At 39.5% G+C, this 23,757-nt stretch overlaps 1 protein-coding gene across 2 annotated transcripts in view; it reads left to right on the forward strand.

Moving 5' to 3' along the window:
- Window positions 1-23,757, forward strand: part of Chchd3 (coiled-coil-helix-coiled-coil-helix domain containing 3) — a 253,642-nt gene that overhangs the window by 59,831 nt on the left and 170,054 nt on the right. For both annotated transcript variants that reach the window (XM_060380219.1, XM_060380220.1), the window contains exon 4: window positions 21,501-21,618. In XM_060380219.1, coding sequence (XP_060236202.1) covers window positions 21,501-21,618 — 118 coding nt within the window. The remainder of the gene's footprint in view (window positions 1-21,500; window positions 21,619-23,757) is intronic.

Here is a 23,757-nt window from a genome sequence, read left to right on the forward strand (position 1 = left end):
TTTTATGAGTTACTACTTCTGAGCTCACAGAGTAGATTTCTTGCCATGTGAAGAATGGAACATAATAGTAACACTTGCCTTGCTGTACTGTTCAAGGCTGTTTTAAAGGACGGCTGGATCGTCTTGTAGATGGACAGCCTGTTTGCTCTCTCCTTCTGCCCCTTCAGTTCCTAAGGGCTCTAGAAGTCCCTGTGGATGGAATGCCAGAACAAGAAGTTCAGTCAAGCTAGATGAACTTCTCTCTTTTTTTTTGCAGAGACCATTGATTTTCTTTGTCCTCAGCTGGACCCGTATCTAGTTCTAGAAGTACCAAGTAGGAGAAATAAGCTGTGGCTATTTTTTTCTTAGTATTATTTATAACTCATCAAACATTAGCATAGCCTTTAGTTGGACAGTTACTCCTGTTTATTCATAAAACCTTTAAATTTGGTGTTTGTACTAAATGGTTGATCCTTGTGCATTTTCTTTTTTGTTTCTAATAAAGATGTCTGTTTATTAGAGCATTATTCATAAGTAACAACATACTTGTTCCACTTTTATTAGAATATTTTATATACATCATTTTCATCATTTTTCACTCCCCAACCCCTCACAAATCCTTTCCACCTCTTTAACCATTCAACTTTATGTTCTTTCATGAAACAAAGCAAAACAACAAAAAACAAAAGCAACCAAAAACAAAGAAAAAGAAACAATAAAATAAAGAATGCCAAACCAAAACAAATGAAACAAAAACCCACCAAAAATATGGTTCATTTTGTGTAAAGTTAGCAGGCATATATTAACTGCTGAATGGATAAGCAAAATGTGCTATATCCCTTCTTCAGAATACTATTTAGCCCTAAAAGAGAATGAAGCACAAGCTCATTCTAAAGTTTGGATAAAGCAGACTAAGTGAAAGACTAAGTGAAAGAAGGTAATCAGTGAGTACAACAGACTGATTCTCAGAGCAATTCTTTTTTTTCCTGATATAATTAACAGTGGTTGGTGAGGTAGCTGGAATAGATTGTTCCCTGGTAGCAGCAGCTGTGATGGCAGTAAGGGATCTTTGAGGCATCTCATGTTTGCTCATGGGAGAAGTTCATTGGCAGGTACAACGATGTTGATCTGTCTATGGAAGATCTGGGTAGAAGCTTGGAAAAGTGGCACAACAACCCAGGAGTTTCTCCTTCATTTAACTATATTCACTGCTCATGGCGTTTATCTCTGCATCTTACATGGAATACCTGATCTCTTTATTTCTATGGATTTCCCTGTTCTAGACAATTCATGAAATAGTATTGTATACTCTGTTGTACTTCCTGTGCATTTTCATTCTTGGCTTTCCATGCTTAGAAAATGATTTTCAGCGGGTTGCCTATTGTCCATCTCAGGGTCTAGTGTGGTGCTGTATGGAGAGGAGGTGCCATTGCGTTTAGCTGTTTATAATATGGCACTCTGAAAGAGCTAGATGGGCAGCAGAACTAGCCCATTCAGCTGATGTAGGTGTAGCCCTGAGATGAAACAGTACTGCATAGCTCACAAACAATGCATGTTTGAGACTGTGATCTCAACACTTAGGATGTAGGGCAGAAGGATTAGGAGTTAGTGAGTTGGAGGGCAGTTTGAGCTTCATGAGACCCTGTCTGCACCATCACTACCACATTAATGTACATAAGGTAAACAGCATGCCAGTGTTAAGGCCACCAAAGGACAAGCTAAGTGGGAGCCTTGTAGAGATTAAATGCAGTGATTTCTAGTGAGGAAGATGCTATGTGAAGTTATGCTTTTTTTTTTGGCTTGTTTTACTACTTTTATTCTTTTGAGAATTTCATATTTTATTATTGTACGTACATTATTTCTTCCCCTATACTATTTCCTGTGTCTCCTATTTGCTTTCAAATTCATGGCTTGTTTTTATTATTATTATTTTTGTATGTGTGTGTATACTTACACATATGTAAATACAACTTGTCGTTTCCATTTAGTGTTGCTCATATCTGTATGTTTTTAGTGCTGACCACATTGGATCAGTAAGTAGGGGTCTCATCCCTGGGAAGACTGATTTTTCTTTACTCAACAGTCATTGCCTGTAACTCTTTATCTGGGGCTGGGGCCTTGTGAGATTTCCTGTATCCATATTGTCCTGTTAACTGCTGTGGTCATTGTTCAGGTCTTGTTTAGGTAACCACATTGTTGGTGTTTCATAGGGACAGCTTCCTTGTCTTACGTGGAAGATCCTGTGTTGCTGCAGATGCCCTGATCTTCAGTCTCTTAGAATCCTTCCTCCTTTTCTCCTGAGCCTTAATTGTTGGGTTGTTTTGTAGAGGTGTCATTGGGACTGGACCTCCCACACTCTATTTTCTCTACCCTTTTGACCAGTTGTGGTTTTCCGTAATGGTTTGTGTCTGCTGCGAAAAGAGGTTTCTCTGATAAGGAGTGAGAGCTCAGGGACCTGTGGTGGTAAATATTAGAATATAATTAGGCCTTATGCTGATCTGCTAATGTGACAGTAGTACATTCTCTTCTAGATGCTGTGACTTCACCAACTGTGGGTGGGTGGCGGCTGTTCCCTTGGCAGCTTGTGTAACATCGTCCAGTATTATGAAAGTTAGTCCTCAGGGAGAAGGCCTCTAGGTCAGGGCTATCTCTTTTCTTCCACGGCCTGTGTTTGAAGTAAATGGCGTCTTCAGCTATAGGGATTCACTGTTAAATTCTGGGAGGCAGCCAAGGGCAGCAGCAGTACCTGTCTTGATTTGGGAGTCTTAATCCTGACCAACAACTTGAGAGGAGGTTCTCATACCTGGTACTGGATTTTATTGGATAGTCCATTGCACTTTGGAACGTCATTACCACCCAAGTGACATAACTTTATTTAGGTTTTTCTCCCCTTTACATGTAATTTTTGTTAAACATAAAATAATATGACTCTTTATAGCTTTTCAAACACCTTAGTGTTATTTATCTTTCCACCTTCCCTTTCCCTCTCTTCTCTTCTGAAGTTAAAATCCTCTCCAGTTTTTCCATTCCCTCTTCTTTGCAACTATGTCCTGCCATTTTCCTCTCTAGAGACACTTTAAGTCCTGCCTGGTCCCATTTTCCTCTTCTGGCTTCTGTGACTCCTAGTTGTATTGTCACTTCTGAAGATTCCAAGCTAAGAATCACAAGGAAGAGAGAGTACACAGCATTTGTCTTTCTGGGTCTGGGTTACCTCAACAGTACAATATTTTCTAGTTCCATCCATGTACCTGTAAATTCTATGATTTCATTTTTCTTTGTAGAGGTTAAACTTTTAGTAAAGATCTTATAAATGAGCAACTGTAATCCATGAGATAAAAACTGTTGAGTATTTAATGGACATTTTTTTCATGAAGTTTAAGAAAAAAAATTTTTTTTTTACATGAACCCAAGTATATAATTGACTTTTAGTCTCCAGTCATGTGTTGTTGGTACCTCAGGCTGTTACTGTGGTGTGCTTGAAGGGCGAGTATTCTTGAGTTAAGGTGTCTCCAAGTATGAACTTAATGGATTTCTGAGTTATGGCACATAACTCTTAGGACGACTGATGCACCAGTGGAGGACCATGCATGGAGAGGACCTAGACCCCCTGCTCAGATGTAGGTGATTGGCTATGCAATCTCCATGTGGATCCCTGAATGAGGGGATCAGCGGCTGCCTCTATCATGAACTCAGTTGACTTCTGTTTGGTCACTCGCCCCTGATGATGCAGCCTTGCCAGGCCACGGAGGAAGAGGATCCTGATGAGACTTAACAAGCTATGGGAAGATGGCAATGGTGGAGAATTTCCCCTTCAGTGGACTAGGGGAAGGAGTTGGGGGGAAGAGAGAGGGAGGGTGGGACTGGGGGAAGTTGAAGTAGGGGGCTTCAATTGAGATATATAAGAATAAATTGTGAAGGAAAAAAATAGAAAAAAATCCCTTAATATTGTTAATCATGTGTTCAAATGACAATATGTTTTTCTAGGTTAGGCTAAAGAAGACATTAGAAAATAATTCAAATAGGTTCTTTTTATTTTTCTAATATGTTTTTAGAAAATGTAAAGTTACATATATAGTTTGTAATTTATTCATATTCATACTGCCCTTAAATGTTATACTTAAATGCAAGTTAATTTCATAAAAATAATATCACATAAATAGAACAGATTGTGTGTAGTAGCTCTTTCTATTTCTTAGTGATAGTTATAGTTAATTATCTGTGTCTTCCAGCCATTTTCCAAGCATTTTCTTCTTCCTAGCATGTATCGTAGAGAATCATCATAGAAGTTGCTAAATCTGAGAGAGATTTTGGGTGCTGAAGGTGGCTTAGTGGATAAAGCATTGACCATGTAGGTGTGGAGACTAGAGTTTGACTCCCTGCACCCATATTAAGCCAGGGGCCGTGGTGACCCCTCCTGTAACCCTAGCCCTCGGTGGAGATGATGGAGATCCTATGGTAGGCTGGCCAGATAGACTAGCTCTGGCTTCAGTGAGATGTTGGCGTTACTTTTTATAGTATTTTATTTTGTTTTTTTATACCTCTTTTCCCTTCTCCACCCCAGTCTGTTCCAACACCCCAACACCAGGTAGGTGAGAAGGAAGGGGCCACAAACCATTCTACTAAAACACCAACTGACTTTGTCACAACTACATTGGCATCACTTCACATAGTACTGTTAATTAAGTTCATTCTACTTCACTTGAACCAGACTGCAATTCTATCAATAATTAGTCAGAATGCAAACAAACAAACAAAAAAAACTGCTTCAGACTTTATGTTGGAGAAACTTAAATGTTTTTTTTTGACAGAAGTCTTGATTATGTATGAGACATTAATTGGCACCAACCACATTCGGTGTAAATTAATGTTGTTCTGCTGAACCTCTGAAAGAAGCGTTGTACAAGCCCAATGGAAATGAATCCAAAGCACCAGTCTAAATGTTTGTACGGGGCCAGTGGTGGCTGTGTAAAGTACACAGATTTGGTAAATGGACCTTTTTAATATGAATGACAGACAAAAAGAGGCGTAAGTATTTGTATAGTACTCCCCAATATTTGATATATTTATTTATATAGTATTTATACAGTACTCCCCCAAAACATATATTTATTTATATAGTATTTATATAGTACTCTCCCAAAACATATTTATTTATATAGTATTTATATAGTACTCTCCCAAAACATATATTTATTTATATAGTATTTATATAGTACTCTCCCAAAATAGGATATTTTATCCTCTCCAAACCAAAATCTTTTTTCTCTGTATGTGTGTGTGCTGGTTCACATGTGTGGTGTACGCTTGGATGCAAGCCTGTGGAGATCCAACTTTGGGGTAGGGTGTCTTCCTTGATCCATCTCTATTTTATTTCTGCAGCAGGGTCTCTTACTGTTGTGGATGTAAACATGCTTTTTGTTTTGATCCCAGGTGTAGTTTATGGGGCTTATTCAGATTGTCTACAGCAGCAAACTACTTGCCTCAGGCAGGCTCTGAGTGTGACTCTTTGCTACCTGCAGATAGTTCTTACCTCTGAGGACTCTGAGTGGGAATAAATGCCAGAGCCCAGAGAAAGGGAGCTCCAAGAAAGAAGGCGGCTGCTGGTGCTCCCCCCGCTGCTCCCGATTGCTGTTGATACAGTTGGATGAGAAGTTGGAGATATCCTGAATGAGAATTGGACTTGCCATAAGAAACCCGAGGACCCTAGCCAGCAGGGTATAGGTTCGATCTCCACAGGCTTGCATCGCATGCTCTCTGAGTAGTAACTCATAACTGTCACAGTGATGGTCTAAGTGAAGGCTTTATTCAGTGCCCTGATGGAACCTTGTAGGTGCTCAGTAAATAGTACATTGATTCTTCTTCATTTGTGTGACATAGGGCTTGTATAAATTATTACTTTCATCTTCATGTGTGCAAGCTATTGGGTCAGAGAGGTTATCTTGATAAGTGCAGATTGGCTATGCATATAATTATTGATAAGCTATTTTGAAGTAGAAATGGAATTAAATATCGGAGTTGTCTTCTGGAGACCATTTTACTTTTCAGTTCACGATAATATTAGCAGTGTGCTTAGGAGCATGTATAAAGTCCCCTTCAGAGTTTTGCAGCTTTAGGTATTACTTCACTGATTGTAGCAAACCCTGCTCTTGTTCTTAAGCTTACTGTTCAAATATGCTGTTGTTTGCAGTGAGTTTAGATCACCCATTCCTTGGTTTAGGTTGACATATTGAACCACCTTTGTTGAGTGGTACTTAAGACTAAGTGCTTTTTCCCATAGGAGATGAAGAAACGAATCATTTGATATGAGCTTGGTACTTTATTACACTTTCCACATTTTTAAATAGAGGAATAAGCAAATCGACGTATTGGTACAACTGGACGATTTTTTCCAAAATGTTTTATGTAGCCATCCCAGTGTTATTTTTGTACTAACTTTCCCCCATCTCTTGGCGCAGATATGTGTGCTCCAAGTAATTTAAAAATTCTGATAAATGACACTTGATAAATGGAATGATTCTGTGAATATTGATAAGTACTAGAAATTCAGTTGGTGAAGCGTCTGTTCCACTCCTGAGACCCCGGTTCTGAGTTTAGGTTAAAGGTTTGCCTGACTTTTGTAGTCTTTTTTTTTTTTTTTTTTGTCTCCTGATAACTATGGTGATTTCAAACCACATTTTTCTTTTGCATCAAATCCAGGCAGCACTCTACATCATTAAATATTAAACCTTATATTCAAGAACATTATTCATTCATTAATATTACATTGCAGTCTAAACTGCATTGTTCAAAACATTTTAGGATGTTATGCAAGTCTGTCAAAATATATTAACAAACTTAGTCATGTTGAACTGAACAAAATATGACAAAGTGTTTGCATCACATACGTGTCATAGATTTTTATACAACTCAAGCATTTTGTTTTTAGGTATTTGGAAATTACTGTAAAGATAAGGTGGATTGCAGCAGAAGCCAGATGGAATGAATATTCATCTTTCGTATAACATCTGCTATACATCTTAATGAAAAGTATACTTATTCCTTATTTTTTTCTTACTTGATAATTATTTATTTAGCAGATTATTTTAACTGGGACATACATATGGGTTGGTGTCATTCTAGCTGGCTGTAAATTGAGAGTCTCATATTCAGGGACTGCAGAGTGTTTATCATCTGCATGGAATTGAAGCTGGGTAGGCCTCCTTTGAAATGTGGAGCAAGCAAGGAACTTGGGATATTTGTAGAACAAGACAGTGGCCAAGTTCAAGCATTAGCTTCTGTGACAGAATTTGTTCTAGATCGCTGTGGTCTCTTGGTTTCTTGCTCTTCTTTATACTGTTAGTTACAGTGAGAAGACATAGATCCTTCTTCCTCTGAAGGGAATGATGGGAACTTTTTTTTTTTTTTTCTAAAAATCACCCCCTTCTCCATTGTTACCTGAAAGAAAACAGGGCTCTTTCTGTTGTTTTAAAGATAATTCAAATGGTAAAATGTGGGAACATTTATAATTGATGAGGGGATGCATTGTTTTGTGTGTGTGCTTTGGCAGTAACTAAGCTTATGAGTTTTATCTGAAATGTGATTTCATTGATTCTATTATTCTTTAATGATTATTAACATTTAATTGGGAAGGTCATTATGAGAATAGGGGTTGCTTGTGAGATAGCCAAATTTTTTTGATTGGAATGCTGGTTAGTTTTCCTGTTCTGTGGATCAGAATCAAAACAGGCAGCCAGTGGGCTCATCTTGAACACCTACAGCTGTTAATTTCAAAAAGGATAGGAATGGATATTGTGAAGTAAATAATGACGGTGGCATAGTGGATTCCTGCTGGGCCAGAACTAAATTATTCATTTTGTTAGTTTAGCTAACATGATTCGTGCTGCGTGGGATTTGAGTACTATGTCAATGACTAATATTGCATAATTAAAAAGGCTCAATTCCTCAGGCCTGAAATGTAGTGGAAATTTAGAAACGGTTGTTAACATCATGGAAACACAGTTTTATTTGTATAAGTAGGCTGTGTTTACTTAGTCAATTTGAGGTTTTTAGGATTTAGGTTGTGTGTGACACACAGGGTGTGCCCCAAGATACTGTTAGTGCAGCTAATCCTGTCCCCTGGTTGGTTATACTCCACTGTGTTTTCTTCTGAAAGGCTGCTCTGCATCAAATGGTCCATTTAGGAGGCCTGGTTAGCACAGTCTTTCTCATGCCTGTATCACCCATTCCTTGACTTCCTTAGGAATTATGTTGCTGATTAGCGGAGGTGTTTGGAAGGATCTGCTCAGTTTGGGCGATCACATTGTTACTAATATTTTCAAAGGCAACTTCAGCATTAATTTATTACATCTCAATTTTAGTCATTTTGGAGGGTGGGGGGATGGAGGGTAAACATTGATGTAAAGTATCTGTTTTTGTCTAGTGGTGTACAGTGTGTCTTACATTCCCAGTAATTTGACTGTACTTTTCATTTTATGCTCTTGTTTCTTGGTGGGATTTTACCTGCAGGGTTGCATTTTGGAATGGCTCTTTTTAGCAGCAATCCTCAGCAGTTCTCCAGGCATCTGTGAGTGGAAAAGGGATGGAAACACATTATTGTCATCTGTTAACATGTGAGACACTATGCTTGCTTTTGCAGTTGTATGAGGATAGAGTGAAAATCAAGACCACGTGACAGTGATCTAGACAGATGCACTGAAGATAGAAAGCTTTTGTTAAGGGCAAGAACACCTAGATAAAGCCAATCTTGAATTCAGAACTGAACATGCCACTGAAGTGTCCTTGAAGCATTTGGTTTCATATAATCATGATTATGGCATAGTGACTGTTTTCTTTCTTTCTTTATTTTGAGTCATAAATTTTCAGTATGAATTCTACCTATGCAGTTTTGTACCATTTGTTTAACTTTTCTCAGCTTTGTTTTCTTTAGGTCTGAAATGGAATGCAACTCCCCTGAGGGATTTTTATGAGGAATAAATGAAATTGTGTATATAAACCTGTTAAAATACTTGGCATGTTCTTCATGAAAGGCAGGTATTATATTAGAAGACAGTGTTTTATATGTAAAAATGTAGGTAGCATGACTTATGTTAAAAATCATCCATACAACACAGAACACAATGAGGAGAGTAGGGTGTGAAAATACCTCATGAGTCTGGCTTCTTCTGTTAGACTGCATTGAAATCATGTTTTGTGAGAAGCCCAGAGCAAAACTAAACTTGGATGCTAAACCTTGTCTCTTGCAGTTTGAATCTCTGTCTGCATGCTGTGATCCACACTTTAGACTTAAAAAAAAAAAAAAGCTTATTGTGTACTGTAATTCAGGTAACTTCCTTTTAAAAAATCTTTGATGTGAAATTTTCTTGGTAATTTTTATTTCATGAAATAGGTTTGTAATTGAACTTTTCAGTCAGAGAGAGAAATGTCAAGTGAGGATATAGTGTGATTCCAGTATCTGGCACTGCCGTGTCATAAACTAAAACTCACCAAGAACTTAGATTATGTGTTAATTGTACACACAACAACAGCAGTATTGATAAGAGTGATTTGCTGGAAAGATGGCTCAATGTTTAAGAAGATGCACTGCTCTTGCTGAAGATCCAAATTTAGTTCCCAGCACTCAGGGCAGTTGGATCACAAATGCCTGTAACTCCACCTCCAGGGGATTGGGACACCTGCACACACCTGCACTCACATGCACACACCACATAAAGGCACCACATGCACACCATTAGAAAGAAAGCTAAGAAAATTAGGAATAGAAGACTTAGGAAGAGGACAAGTATGTTAACGGCCTTGATGGCAGCGTAGTTTCATGGGTGTTTACTTATTTCCAAACTCACAGACATGTGTATATTAAATATATGTTAGTCACACATTAATTAAGTATTATGGAGAAAGAGAAATCCAGGTGAGGGAGTGAACTGGCTTTATCTTCAAGTAGCAGTAGGAAAAATTATAAGGAATTTCGGTTCTTTCTATCTGTATACTTCTACCATCTCATTTCATGTTTCAGGTGAAAATTAAGATGAAATCCAGAATATGGTTTGCTGTGTTGTTCAGATCAATGCATTTTTATTAGAAAAATTTTAACATGGTTTCAGAGGGACTACTAGAAATAAAACATCTGCCAAAACAAATTGTTGTCTGATGGATAGTGTCAGAGAAGCCTGAAAAGTGATTGCTGTGGAGTAGGCTAGTGGGTGCAGGAGTTGTCACTGTGTTCCCTTTGCATGCCAGGGTGCCTTTTACCAGAAGGTGCTTGAGGGGTAGATAGGCCTTGTCAGCATTTTTCCAGAAGATGCAAAATTAAGAATTTTGGCCAGCTTTCTTCAGAAGAGACTGATAGCGGATTAAGGCACGTGTTTAACTAGTGAATCATAGTGATTGCATTGTGCCTGATGATATAAAATTTAATTCTTAAGAGGCTACTTATCCGTTGTTGAAGGGGATTCAGAATTAGTGTTCCTTTGGAAAGAGTTTGTCCTGTTTTCTTATACAGCTTCATTAAGCCCATGGCTTCCAGCTGCATGTCTTCCTTTCCTCACTTGGTTGTCCTGTGTCTGTTCAATAGACCACACTTTTCTTTTTAGGAAAGTGTAGCTAATCATGAAAAGATGATATATAAAAATTATCTTAAAAATAAGCATTGGTGTTCAGCTCAGCCCCATTGCCAGATCATTTCAACCAGTCTTTATTTTTGTTGTTGTTTTATTTTGTTTGATTCAGGGCTTCATTATGTAGTTCAGGCTATATTCGAATTCCCTATACTCTTGCTTCTGTCTCTGCCTCCCATTTTTGGAATTATAAGCTTGTGCCACCACTCCTCTACCTGCTATTAATTTCTTAACTTTATTTTAACATTCTTTAACTTTTTTCATTTTTTTCTTTATTAATTACACTTTATTCACTTTGTATCCCCCCTGTGGTTCCCTCCCTCCTCCCGTCCCAATCCCTCCCTTCCTCCACCCTCTGCATGCATGCCCCTCCCCAAGTCCACTGATAGGGGAGGTCTTCTTTTCCTTCCTACTGATCCTAGTCAATTAGGTCTTCTGGGGCCTGGTAATGCTGCTACCCCTTCAGGGGGAGGTAATTAAAGAGCAGGCCAATCAGTTCATGTCAGAGACAGTCCCTGCTCCTATTACAATGGAACCCACTTGGATACTGAACTGCCATTCCTTAACTTTTAAGATGTAAATCTATAATAAAAAATTTAATAATCGAAAGGTTTGTAGTGAGTCAGAGGGTTGTTACCTCTTTTATGTTGTTATTGTTGTTTTCTTTTTTGCCTCTTTCAATTCCTATCTAATTTTCAATTAGTTTTTCTTTGCAGAGCCTGATAAAGGGTATGAGCCAGTGGGTTGGTTTTAGTGTAGCACACAAATACACAGGGGTGGGCCTAGTTTCAGGGATGCTCATGAGAGAATGTTTGGTATCCATCTCTTCAGCTAGTTCAGGTGGGTGTGGTTGGGGAGATGGGATGTGGGGGCTTAGGAAGCTGTTGGACTGTTTGCTATTGACACCATGTTTATTGGCACATGTTTCTTGGCCCTTTAGGTTTTTCCAGTGAAGGTGGTACCACAGCAGGGTCTGAGCCCAGATAAAGTAGCAAATTGAAAATAAGGAGAAGCCTACTTGTTTGAGTAGCCAGACAGAAGGGGACAATTGTGAAGACTACTCAGAAAAGGCGGCGTCTTGCAGGAAATCTTTGCCCAGTTGCCCTGTTTGTAGCGTTGTTATTGTTGCCACTTGGTCATGAGATACTGCCATTTTTAAGATGTATCTTGATTTCTTAAGTAGCAAAGTTACCTTTTGCATGTTGTATGTGATGAGAGCCTAAATTCTAGAAGACAAAGGGAAGAGTTGGCGATGAAGTGATAATTAAATGATCTCTTTCCCTGAAGTTTACAGGGCTTGTAAGTTTACAGAAGACTAGGGCCTGTAAATTGAAAGGCCTTTTTTGTTCTATGCTGGAATGATGAGAAAAGATTCATGCCTAGTCATAGATTGTGACAATTTTGAAATATAAAGAGAAAAATTATAAGGGTAAGAAGAAAACTGCAGAAGCTTCCAGATGGAAAGAAGAGATACTTTATAAAGGAAGCAGGATCTCCTGGGTCCCGGCCTTTGCCTCTGCGTACCCGAAGCTGCATGATGCACCAGGGAAAAGGACTGAAATTCTGGAGTTCTGCTCTTAGATCTTTCGAACCTGTGAAGAATTAGGACATTTATTAATATAAACAGCTAAAGGTAGAATCTGTGATAAAGGCAGAGCATAGTGCTTATTTTTACAGAGAAATTTGATGTAAGGATTATTTATAAGGTATTTAAAAGTCAAAACAAAAGAAACAAAATTCTCCAATCCTCAGGCAGTTCTGTTTACCAGAGATACAAAGTGAGCCCCTCTAGTTAACTTCCAAGTAACTGTCTAAACTATAAAGAAATATCTAGCAATGAGCCTATTTGTTTCTTAATCTGTCTCAAATATGTGCTCAATATAAAGTTTCTAGAAGAGGCATCTTATGTCCTTTTCTTCCACGTCAAGTCTTTTGAATCTGATGTATAGTCACTACATCCTAGTTTGAACTATTCTGGACTCCCTGGCCTTGCATGAGGACTGTATGCAAATCACCTGAGGGTGGAACTGGCCTGAAGAGGTCCCTGCCTCTCAGCTAGTGTCTCTGAGAGAGGACCATGATTTATGGAGGGGGCCAGTGGGTGCAACTAGTGACTCCAGAGTGACATTCAAGGAGGCCGATCTTTCAAGTTTTAATTAGTTAGCCTGTGCTTCCAGGTGCTGAGGCAGGATAGGAACAAAGCCACCAGGCGGGTCTTCCTCCAGCCTTGCAGTTGCCCTCTGCTGCTCCCTATTGGAGAGTCTACCATGACTCACCAGCACAGTACTAACAGTTCAGAAAGTCCCAGCCTGAGCGTGGAGGAGGGCTGGTAAGCTGAGAGTCATAGCTAAGCGCCCAACACAATAGTTCATCCTGAAAGAAGGGTAAGAAGGGGATGAGAGCAAAGACCCCTACTGAGAGGAAGAGAAACACCTGTGAGGGTCAGCTAGTGGCTTGTGTAGAGTGTTCAGGATTCTTGACACTGAAGAGAAACCCTTGAACATGTAAAGAAGACCACATAGAAACTGCATTTGAAAGCACTTAACTCTTAACAAGGAGCTAGGTTGGGGAAAGGAAAACATTCACTGTTTGCTCTCACCTGGCTTGCTGGGCAAGGTTGATCAATTTTCAAACTGTAGTAAACAAACAAACAAAAACCCAAAAACTCCTAGTATAGAGATTGGAGAGAGGTGATGATAAGAGTAGAAAAGCAGTGAAGGAGTGTTGGGTGTATGGCAGCTTGATGGAACCAGGAACCAGGGAACAGACAAGGCAATAGCAAGTAAATTTGATAACAAAACAAAACAAAGTGGAAGAAAATAGGTTACTTTGGTTATTTTGTTAGAAAGTTGCTGAGCAGTTTCCCATGTGGAGACCAAGGCTGCTACATTATGGTTGCCTGTATGTGCAGCATGCACAGAGAGACTAAATTGTGTGTGTGCATGCGCACGCACACACACACCTCAGCTAAGTATTATTTATACTGAATGAAGTTAAGACAGTGTAATGTGTTATAAATAAAGGTTACAAATTAATGGGTTAGCAAAGGTGTACCAAAGAAGGAACTAGGAGGAAAGGTAAAGTCAAAGGTTCTCAGCACAAACCCAAAGAATTATAAACAATAGCATTAGCCTTTTTGTGTCACTTATGGTGACTCAGCCTTAGAATCACATAGAAATCCACAGAATACTTGATTGAAAAACTGGGGAAGGTGTTTTGTGGGGCCATTCTCTTCCTACAGATGCTTGCTCTGGGCTGGCTGGGAGGCAGTTGTGGTCATGGATAACTTCCAGTTACCATTGTCAGCGTCTAGTTTGGGGTGGAGTTTTCTTTTTGCATCATTTTGGAGCTTTGCAGACAGTGTCCAACTTTGACAAAATTTTGTGCAAGTTAAAATTAGAAAAATTTAAAAAGAATATTCTTGTGAAAAGTAAGGTGTATTAGTCAGCTTCCATTCTATCACAGTTGCCTGAGGTAAAGAAAAGAGATTTATTTTGGCTCACAGTTTTGGAGGTTCTAGCTCATGATTGGTTAGCCTTTCTGTTTTGGGGAGACCGCCTTTCTGTTATGATGGGATTGTGACCAATAAGAACTATTTGCTAACCTTGAACCAGGAAGCCAAAGAGAAGAACAAGTGGCCTGTCTTACTTGCTTGAGAGTATGATTTTCAGTGATCTAAAGGACTGTCACTAGTTCCTGTCTTTTAGAGTTTTTACTGTCTGGGAACATACTGTGGAGACCAAGCTTTTACTCTAAGGGCCTTTGGAGGACATATAAGGGCCAACTACAACAGAAAGAAACTGAGATTGATTGAAATAATTCATTGAGACATAGAGAGTCCTATAGGTGTTCTCTTGATTCCTCTAGAACCAAGTCTCGTGACTAGATTGCATGTCAGTCAGTTTTAAGGCAATCTCTGCCATTTTCCCTCTTTCTCTTTCACTCTAAGTTTTGGTTTGATATACTTTCTCTTTGCCAGACATTCTCATTAGAATCCTACGCTCAGTGTTTGTATGAAAACAGAGAGGCTCACACCTGACAAGTTTCTAGATCTGTACCTGACACAAACTAGGCAGAGTAAAATGCCACTTCTGTCCGTCCTACGAACTTAGCAGAGCTATATGAATGTACATTCATCCACATATAGTTATTTTGTAATATTAATCTATACACATTTCTTTCCAGGATTTGAAATAGTTTGAGCTGAGTGCTAAGCTTGCTATATTTTTAATTTTGTAAAGTCTTATAACTGGAAAACTGTGTGCTTGTTCTGTCATTATTTTTAATAGTCTAATAATTAGTTCATTTAACTACCCAGCTCAGCTTTTCTGTCTAAAAGTGGATGATAAACAGAACTTCCAGTGCTACTTCAGCATGTTCCAACAAATATGATGCATTAAAATGAGATTTATCTTTACTATTAAAAGTGACCTGTAGGGTTGCTGTCACTTGTTTCTCTTTCTGCTTCAGTCTTTTGGAGTCAACTACATTGCAGTATTTTGTAGATCTTGTCTGTGTGTAATAGTCAGAGTTCAATTTTAGATAAATCATTTAGTCAGATCACTTTATCTCTAACAATTGCACTTTTCCATTTATTCTCAACCATTATCTGAGGTTCTTATCCACTTTCTCCCAGAAGCCTTAATATTAAAGTATAGTGATTTCCTAAGCTGGAGTTGTATAGAATTACTTATGTGTCTCCCTGTATAAAGACAAATTTGACTGTGTGGGAATGACCAAATGAGCAGGATGCAGACTTACAGAAGTTCCAGGGTTCAAGAACCAGACTACTTCGGGCAGCCAGTGAAGTACAGTTGATGTTGGGAAAACACATGAAAGAGCACATTTTAAAATGATTGAGTAGAAAGGGTCTGACTTCCTGTTCTTGACTGTGGAGGGAGGTGATGCAGCAGAAACTAGTTTTAGTTGGGAGCATGTTGGCACCCATGTGCCTGCGAACCTAGGATCTCAGCTTGGTAGGCAAACAAGCGTTCTTCATTTGCCTGAGGTCTATCCCAAGGTCTCACTAACTCCAGAGCCTGGCTCTGAACTCCTCCTGTAACCCAGGCAAGGCCTTAAGCTTCCCCCTCCCCGTGGCTGGGGTTACAGGTGCATACCACCATGCTAGGAGGGAGATAGCTTCTCAGAGAGACGGCTTTGGAAACTGGACTCTGTGTTTGTGTTCTCACCTCTAGTGTATTTCTTGTGTTTTTCTTTTGTTAAAAGTAGAGGGAGTAATGCCTCCCTCATGGAGCATGATGGAATTTAATATATAAAAAATGCCTTGCTAAAGTTACTTTTAAAATTCCCTTCCCACTTCCTTAAAACCTTTAAGTTCTTCAGAAGGCAATAAAGCTGGGTGATTTTTACCGTGGGACCATGTTATAGAGAACTGGGTTTTATACCAGATGTGTGAGTTGAATGTAATGAATAATTTTTCGAGTATTATTTAAAAAGGGCATGCAATAATATTCATTATAGGAGATTTGGCTGGTCTTTAGGAACTCATTTTGCTTGTGTATCTTAAGTCTCTCACCCGATTGGAGAGAAAAAGAGCTAAGTCGCTGGGGCTTGCGGTATAGGGCAGCACCAACTGGTTTGTTTCGTTAAGCTTGGGCAAGCTATGCAATTACTTAGAGCAAACAGGAAAAGTTTACACTAAACTCCTACTTCTTTGCTGAAAACTCTATAGAGAATTTAAATGAGGAGAGATATGTATTTAAAAGAAGGAAATTTAAATGAAACTTAAATTAGTGGCTTAATGTAGAATAATATTAGACCAGGAGATCTGAAGTAATAAGTGAGAAATGCCAATAAATAGGAAGGGGCTGTATTTGTTCAGATGCTTGTTCTGTTCAGTTTTGTTTTGAGATAATTCTAAAATCATCAGAGACCCAAGTTAGTAATGAAAGCCTCATTTTTATCCCACAAATGGGGGCAAGTAGTTGCCTTGCATTGTGACCTTGGACGTGAATCCTCTGACCTTACAGTTCCACCTGTGGCCTTGCTGTTCCCCCATGTCCAGCTGGGTCGGCTCCCTGATGGGGTGGGGATGGGAGGTGGGGAGAAGAGAGGAGGTTGCAGGACAGCTGGGTTTCGAGGTGGTCAGTGAATTGAGTAAGAAACAGGGGTGGAAGCCAAGGGGATCAGTGAAGATGGTCCACAGGAAATGGGAGCTCCTGAGCAAGTAAAGTAGTAGTAGTTTGTTAAGTGATGTAAATGAGTGAGTGTAAGAGGTACTTACCTGAAGGGGGAAAAAAGAAAAACCTGTGTCAGTGAAAGTTTTTGGTGGGTAAGGATTGAGAAAGGATTCACAGAATTGAAAATATCCCAATATGGTGCCATCACTTTTAAAGGCATACCATATATCTGAAATTCTGCCTTCTAGAATAATTTAAAATAGCACCCCTGCCCCCCCCCCCCAGGTGATATTAAGCTTCTGTGATACTCTGAAGGCAGAACTGCAACTAAAGGAAATCTTTCTGTGTGTCTCTCAGCCTGGTGATGTGTTCTGTGCCTAAGTCCCTTTCTCTTTACTCCTGTGGTTCCGACAGTGTCCTTCAGACATAAGCCAAATAGCTATTCCGTTGTGCCGCACTATAGTAGTTGGGTTTTCTGAGTACTCACAGCACAGACATCTCTTAGGCAGTTATCATTGTTAAGCAGACCTAAGGAATTTATGAGGAAAGAAAAGTGATTTTTCTTATAGTTTACCAGTATGTCTTGATTCTCCAAGAGTCAGACTTTAGACATTGGTGTTTCCAAATGCTGGCACCCTGCTCTTGTCGTTTGTTTAGTGTAGTATAGGTTGTGCCATATACGTACATTTAACAGATGTTTGAACATCTACAGTGGGTCAGGCAGCTGTAAATACTGAGGATGTAACATTGACAAAAATAGACCAAGTCCTTTCCATTTTTGAACTTACAGGAACATTCGAAAGAAGCCTGTGAAAAAGCAGGATTCCCCAGCTGCGAAACCTTTGGCCTACAATCTGTCCTGCCTCCAAGATGTGCTAGGTCAGTGGAGTTGCCAAACTTGTGCAGTGGCCAGTCAGTGAATGTTGCTAAGTTGAGGCCCATGCCATGAAAGGAAGTCCATGCTCAACACTGCCTAGATGATTGGGTACCAGAGGGTTGGATAGCTTGGAGACCCAGGATACAGAAAATAAGCCAATAAAATGATTCCTAATGACATTCTGCTATATTCATAGATCAGTGCCTAGTCCAGTGGCAGTCAGCAGCTGATAGGAGTAGATGCAGAAACCGACAGCCAAACATTAGGCCAAATTGGAGATCTCCATTGTGTCTCTCCTCTCAGATCTTGGAAGAAGGGAAGGAAGGATTGTAGGAGCCAGAGAGGTTGAGAACACCAGGAGAACACTAACCATAGAATCAACTAAGCAGGGCTCATGGGTCTGTACTAGGTTTTCTGCAAGTATGTTATGGTTGTTAGCTTGCTCTTTATGTGGGACCCCTAACAGTGGAAGAGGAGGTGTCCCTGACTCTTTGGCCTTCTTTTGGAAGCCTTTTCCCTCGCTGGCTTTTCCTGCCCAGCCTTGAGACAAGATTTGTGGGTTGCCCTATTGTAACTTGTTACACTGAGTTCAGTTGATATCCCTGGGAGGCCTGCTCTTTTCTGAAGGGAAATGGAGAAGTAGTTCCAGGGAGGGGGTCGCTGGGAGGACTGTAGGGAGAGGAAACTGGTCAGGATGTATTTAAGAATAAAAAGGAAGGAAGGAAGAAAAAAGAGAAAGAGAAAAGAAACACAAACAAAAGAAAAAGCAGGACACTGGAGTCAGCAGCAGTTGCATAAGTTTTTGCCTCTAGAAGTTCTTGAAGAAAAGTTAAAGAATCAAGCAAAATTTCCTCTTGACAAGAGAGAGGTAGGAAGAGAGAAAGAGAGATTGAGAGAGAGGGAAGGAGGAAAGACTGAGAAAGAGAGATTAAGAGAGGGAGGTAGGGAGAGAGCGCTAGAAAGAGAAAGCCAGAGAGGGAGGGAGGGCAGGAGGTGAGAGAGAGAGTGCCAAGAGCTCAACACCTGAGGCCAAAGCCACTATATGCACGTAGGTTTTCTTTGTATCAGAATGTTCTGCCTCTGTGCGTTCCTATCCCCACAGTGACGGTATTACTGTTATTACTATGAGTTCTGACATTTGTCACTCTGTCCTAAATGCTTTGTTTATGTACAAAGTAGGCGTTAACACCAATCCACATAGCAGAGCTCAGGTCAGTGAGGGTAGGGTTGGTGGATCCCAAGACCACACCCAGAGCTTGTTTGTCTTCATACACAGCAGGACGGTAGGCACTGTTTTTTAAAAAATGTTGAAGACTTTCATATTTTTCTATGTTTGCTTCTTTGCTTTCACTTCCAGCAGTTTATGATTCTCTGAGTTAAGCCACTTATATCTTCATTTGTAATTAAACCTGTACTGTATTTGAGTAAATTCAGCTAGACAAATAGTCATTATTAAAACTGCCTACGCCAAGCTTAATGATCAAGTGCAGTTCTATAGATTCATAGTCCATGTTCATAATCAGGGTCACCTTTGCATATAAACGCACACGCATGTATGTGTGCACATGTGAAATGCCTGTCACACTTTTAGGCATGTAGCAGATGATCCCTAAGTGATGGTAGTTTTTTTATGCAAATATTAAATAGGCAACTTTTAAAAAAATGTGCTACAGTATTCCCATTAAATGCTCTAACTGCATAGTTTTGTAATCTGGCTTAATAACATTAGCTGTTATCAGTGACTTCGTGTGGACCACTACATTTTTATGTTACTTCCCTTTGATATATCTCCAGTATGTATTTGTGTATCAAGTTGTAGCTTTCCAGCTATAGAATCAGACTCACCCAGGGCGGAGACACATTAAAAGGCATTTTGCTAGATACTTTGCTTGGGGTTTCTGATGTCTAGATGTTCAATGCTGCCTGGGAATTTTTTGCTCCTGCTGCTGTGTGGAACTCGCCCCAATTTCCTTATCTGGGGAGGCAGTGTGATCTGATAGTCAGTGGCTGATGCTATGATGTTTGTTCTTTTATTAAATATTTTAGAGATTTTTACTTTGCCTATACTTCATTGTACTTATGTCTTAGAAGGTCTTACAGTGGAATAAGTTTATATTTATTTCTCCTTCCTTCCTTCCTTCCTTCCTTCCTTCCTTCCTTCCTTCCTTCCTTCCTTCCTTCCTTCCTTCCTAGGTTTATTATGTATACAGTGTTCTGCCTGCTTGTATGCCAGCATGCCAGAAGAGAGCACCAGATCTCATTACAGATGGTTGTGAGTCACCATGTGGTTGCTGGGAATTGAACTCAGGACCTCTGGAAGTGCTCTTAACCTCTGAGCCATCTCTCTAGCCCCTGTTATTTATTTATTTTTTCTTTAAGAAACAACTAAACATGTTTACCATCTAAGGGAAAGACATAATTTGGAATATATTTTATAAGATAGTTTTATCTGTTATAATTTATTTCTAAGGAATCTATGGTATCAGGATGGTGTGACAATTTAAAATAGTAATAAGAATTTTATGTTCTCTACTTCTTCTCAAGGGTCCTTTTGATAGGCTAGCACCAATTAAAATTTAGCACTCATCATTCACACTCAGAAAATTTCACTTAGAATAACATCAACATAACAATTTCACCTCCCTTTAAAGCATAGCTGACATCTTTGGAGATGTGATGGTATAGAAGGGTTATTCTTTCAAAAGAGAAAAAATAATCAGAAAATCTTTGTCCATGAAAGTAGACTGAAATGATCTTTCATTTAGTGCTTCTGAGTGCCTTTCTGTGCAATGCATTATGGCAAAATCCAGTGCCAAAGTCATTTATCTTTATCATATGTGGTTTTTTTTTTTAGTAGATTGTAACTTAATATGGATATAATTGTGTGACGAGGCTATGGATCACCTTAATGCAGTTGTAGGCTTTGTTCATAGAATTAATAGTATGTAGATTCTGGCACCAATACACCGGCTTCTTGTTTCACTAGACCATGTCTGGAATGTAAGGTTCCATTTGGAGGTAAGAGAGGTGAGAGCCTTCATTCCAGCAGCCTGGAGCCTCCTATTAAAGGCTCTGCTGTATTTGCATGACAGTTTTTGAAGATGAAGTGATACACTGTATGGAGAGACTTTTTTTATGTGTTACTAGTTAACCTCTGCTTTAAAATAGGATTAAGAAACCTAGGGATCTCAACACCTTTCCACTACTGTGTCCTCCAAGCTTAACATTGTGCCTGATTCACATTCAATAAATGAGTCAGTTTTGAAAAGAAGACGATAAGCCTTCATGTACTTGTCACAAAGGTGGCTTGATGGTTTTGGGCATGTGTATATGTGTATGCAGAGGCCAGAAATGTAGCTCAGCTATAGGTCTCAGGAGCATGGTCTGCCTTGGAGTTTGAGGGTGAGCCTCTCTCTGGGACCTGGGACTTGCTGGTGGACTAGGCTGGCCAGCCAGCAGCAGAGGGATCCTGGTGTCTCTGCTGGAGAGCCTGTCCTCAGGCCCGCACGCTTGTGTGGCAAGGTCTTTGTTCACTGGCAGGCCCAGTGATAGATTCTTAGGTAGGAAGTTTTCAGTTTTGCCTGAGAACTTTATTAAATTTGGATACTTTGTTACCTGAATCAATAGCTTCTCCTCTTTGAATTCTTTTGTTTTAAATGTGTAGGTGGAGGCTGCAGGGAGATTGCTTTTGTAGAAAGTTTTGGTGGATTATGGACCAAGATGATTTTAGCTTTTGGATTTATGGCTGTGTGTTTCTGTCTTTTTTTTCAGTTATTTCACTTATTATAAAGTAATGTCAAGCAGCAAAGTATTTTTTTTCTAACTAGGTTATTAAATAATCTAAGTAGTTAAAATAATATCAAGATATTATTCCCTTGCATGTCTTTTCAGCCTTAAGCAAGCCAGGGACCTAGAACGAGAGAGGGCTGCAGCCAATGAGCAGCTGACCAGAGCTATCCTGCGGGAAAGAATATCCAGCGAGGAAGAGCGCTTGAAGGCAAAGCATCTGGTGAGTCTCTTCTAGATTTACTAAAGATGCCTTGTCCTCCAGGGCATCCTTGAGATTGGACAAAGCTAAGCTCTTGGTACCAGCTTTTAGTGTTGATAACAGTAATGTTCCCTTCACCAGGATTTTCTTGAGTTTCATATATTACAAGTAGCTGATAAAGTTTGGCTACCCAGGATGTTAAGGTGGTTAACTTAAGGAGTATTGAAGTCAAAACTACTACACAGTCATGTGCCCAGGCATTGCCCCAGGGGGATTTTGCTTGTTTGCTTTTCCTCCCTTGACTAATTGTCGCTGCAACACTGAAGCAGGGGCCTGGCTTTCTTTTTCTTCTTGCTGGCCACTTGGAGATGCTTACCTGGGAAACCTGCAGGAAGGTGAGTCAAGCTTTATCTGTCACTCTCTAGACCTTAGAAAGAAGAAAATGTCAGCAGTGTCCTTGGAAAAGTCTTTTAAAAGACCACCAGAAGTTTTTTCAGTAAAAGTTTTCTTAATTTTAAAGATCTAATAGGTACTTTAAAATAAAAGGTCATTAGCAGAAAATGTGAGAGTCACCATACATCTTTTCTTGACATGACCATGGTTTATACTGGGGTTTGTTTCCCTCTGTAGTGTTTTTTTCAAGATCTCTTATATATAACTGTGAATTTGGAGAAATGCTGTATATATGCAAATATATTTGTAGGCCACTGAACAGTTTTCTGAAATGTAGTTTCTCATGATAAATAGTATCTTCTGTATTCCTACCACTTATTAAATACAGTTTCCTTTGTCAGCCACAGCTGGAGCTTTTCTGGTTCTGGTTCTGGTTTTCTGGTCTCTCTCTATCTAGCTTGCACTGCCCAGTTCCTACTTCTTCCTAGAAATGCCGATCAGGGCCTTTAGTTCTCGCTAGAACTTCACACTGAGGGGACCAGTAAGACAGAACACAGGGCCTTATGTGGATGGTTTGGAATTTCATAATTCCTACCAGCAAGTGACTGAGAACTGCTAAAACTTGATGAGAAGACTCTCTGCTGTCTCCGCTAGTGTCTGTCCGTTTGTCTCTCTGTCATTTTGTCTTTCTGTCTCTGTCCTCTGTGTCTGCTTTGCAGTTGTCCCACACATTTGTGACTATTAGGAAGATTGACATCTTGTTATTTCACTTTCTTTTTAATGATTGAAGTTAATACTTATCTATGGTGATAGGGTACAGTGTGACAGGCTAGCTCATATATCCAGTGTACTGATCAAATTAACAGAGAGGTTTCCTTCCTGACTCATTTTGGTTTTTTCATTTTTTATTTTTTTGTGTGCTGGGAACCTTAGAATTCTCTTCTAGTTCTTTGTCAAATGTATAATTAATTGCTAACAAATTTTTCCTATTTTTTAAAACCTTTTATTATTTTCTTTGAAAAGTGGACCTATGACCAGGGGCAAATGGAGGAATGAAAAGGGAAGTCAGTTTATAAACCTATTTCTTAATCACTGGTGTGAGGTTCAGGCTGCACAGGGAAGAAGGTGATGACAGAGCGGATGTGATAGACCAGGGGCAAATGCCAGTGGGCTGACTGTAGTCAGCACATTGCACATGCTCTTAGAGTGGCACTGAGGGAATAAGAGGCTCAGGAGGGAAGCAGCCAGTTTAAAGGGTGGTCACCTCAGGCTTAGAAACAAAGTACAGAGCATCGCAGTTTTTGATTCCATCCACTGTCTGTTTAACCTAAGCATATTTTGAAGGAATGGAAAAAAAATGTTAGGCCGGTTAGCTGAGGGGTCATTTTTCCTTCACAGTGAAGTCTTACAATCTGGAGGCTAAAGGAGGAGGAGAGGGCAGGGGTTACAGTGCTCGTATTTCCGGAAGGTTCTGGGGACACTTCTGGTAAACAGTTTTTCTGTCTCCTTCTTGGTCCTTTGCACTCTATCTCTGGTACACGCCTCTTTCAGTGGTTCTTTACTTGGATGGACATTAACTGTCTTGTTCCCTCAGTTCCCCAGTTTAAGATTTCATGAAAACACTCATTTACCTACACACACAACGAGGCATTAAAGAGGAAAGGTTTTCTTAAAAAAAAAAAAAAAAAAAAAAGAAAATGAAAGAATCTTGTAGAACCTAGAGGCAGCTTAACATTTTGTGATGCTTTTGGATGGAACACTATGTTC

This window comes from Meriones unguiculatus, chromosome 3 (genome assembly GCF_030254825.1).
Source record: "Meriones unguiculatus strain TT.TT164.6M chromosome 3, Bangor_MerUng_6.1, whole genome shotgun sequence".
Classification (NCBI taxonomy): Eukaryota; Metazoa; Chordata; class Mammalia; order Rodentia; family Muridae; genus Meriones; species Meriones unguiculatus.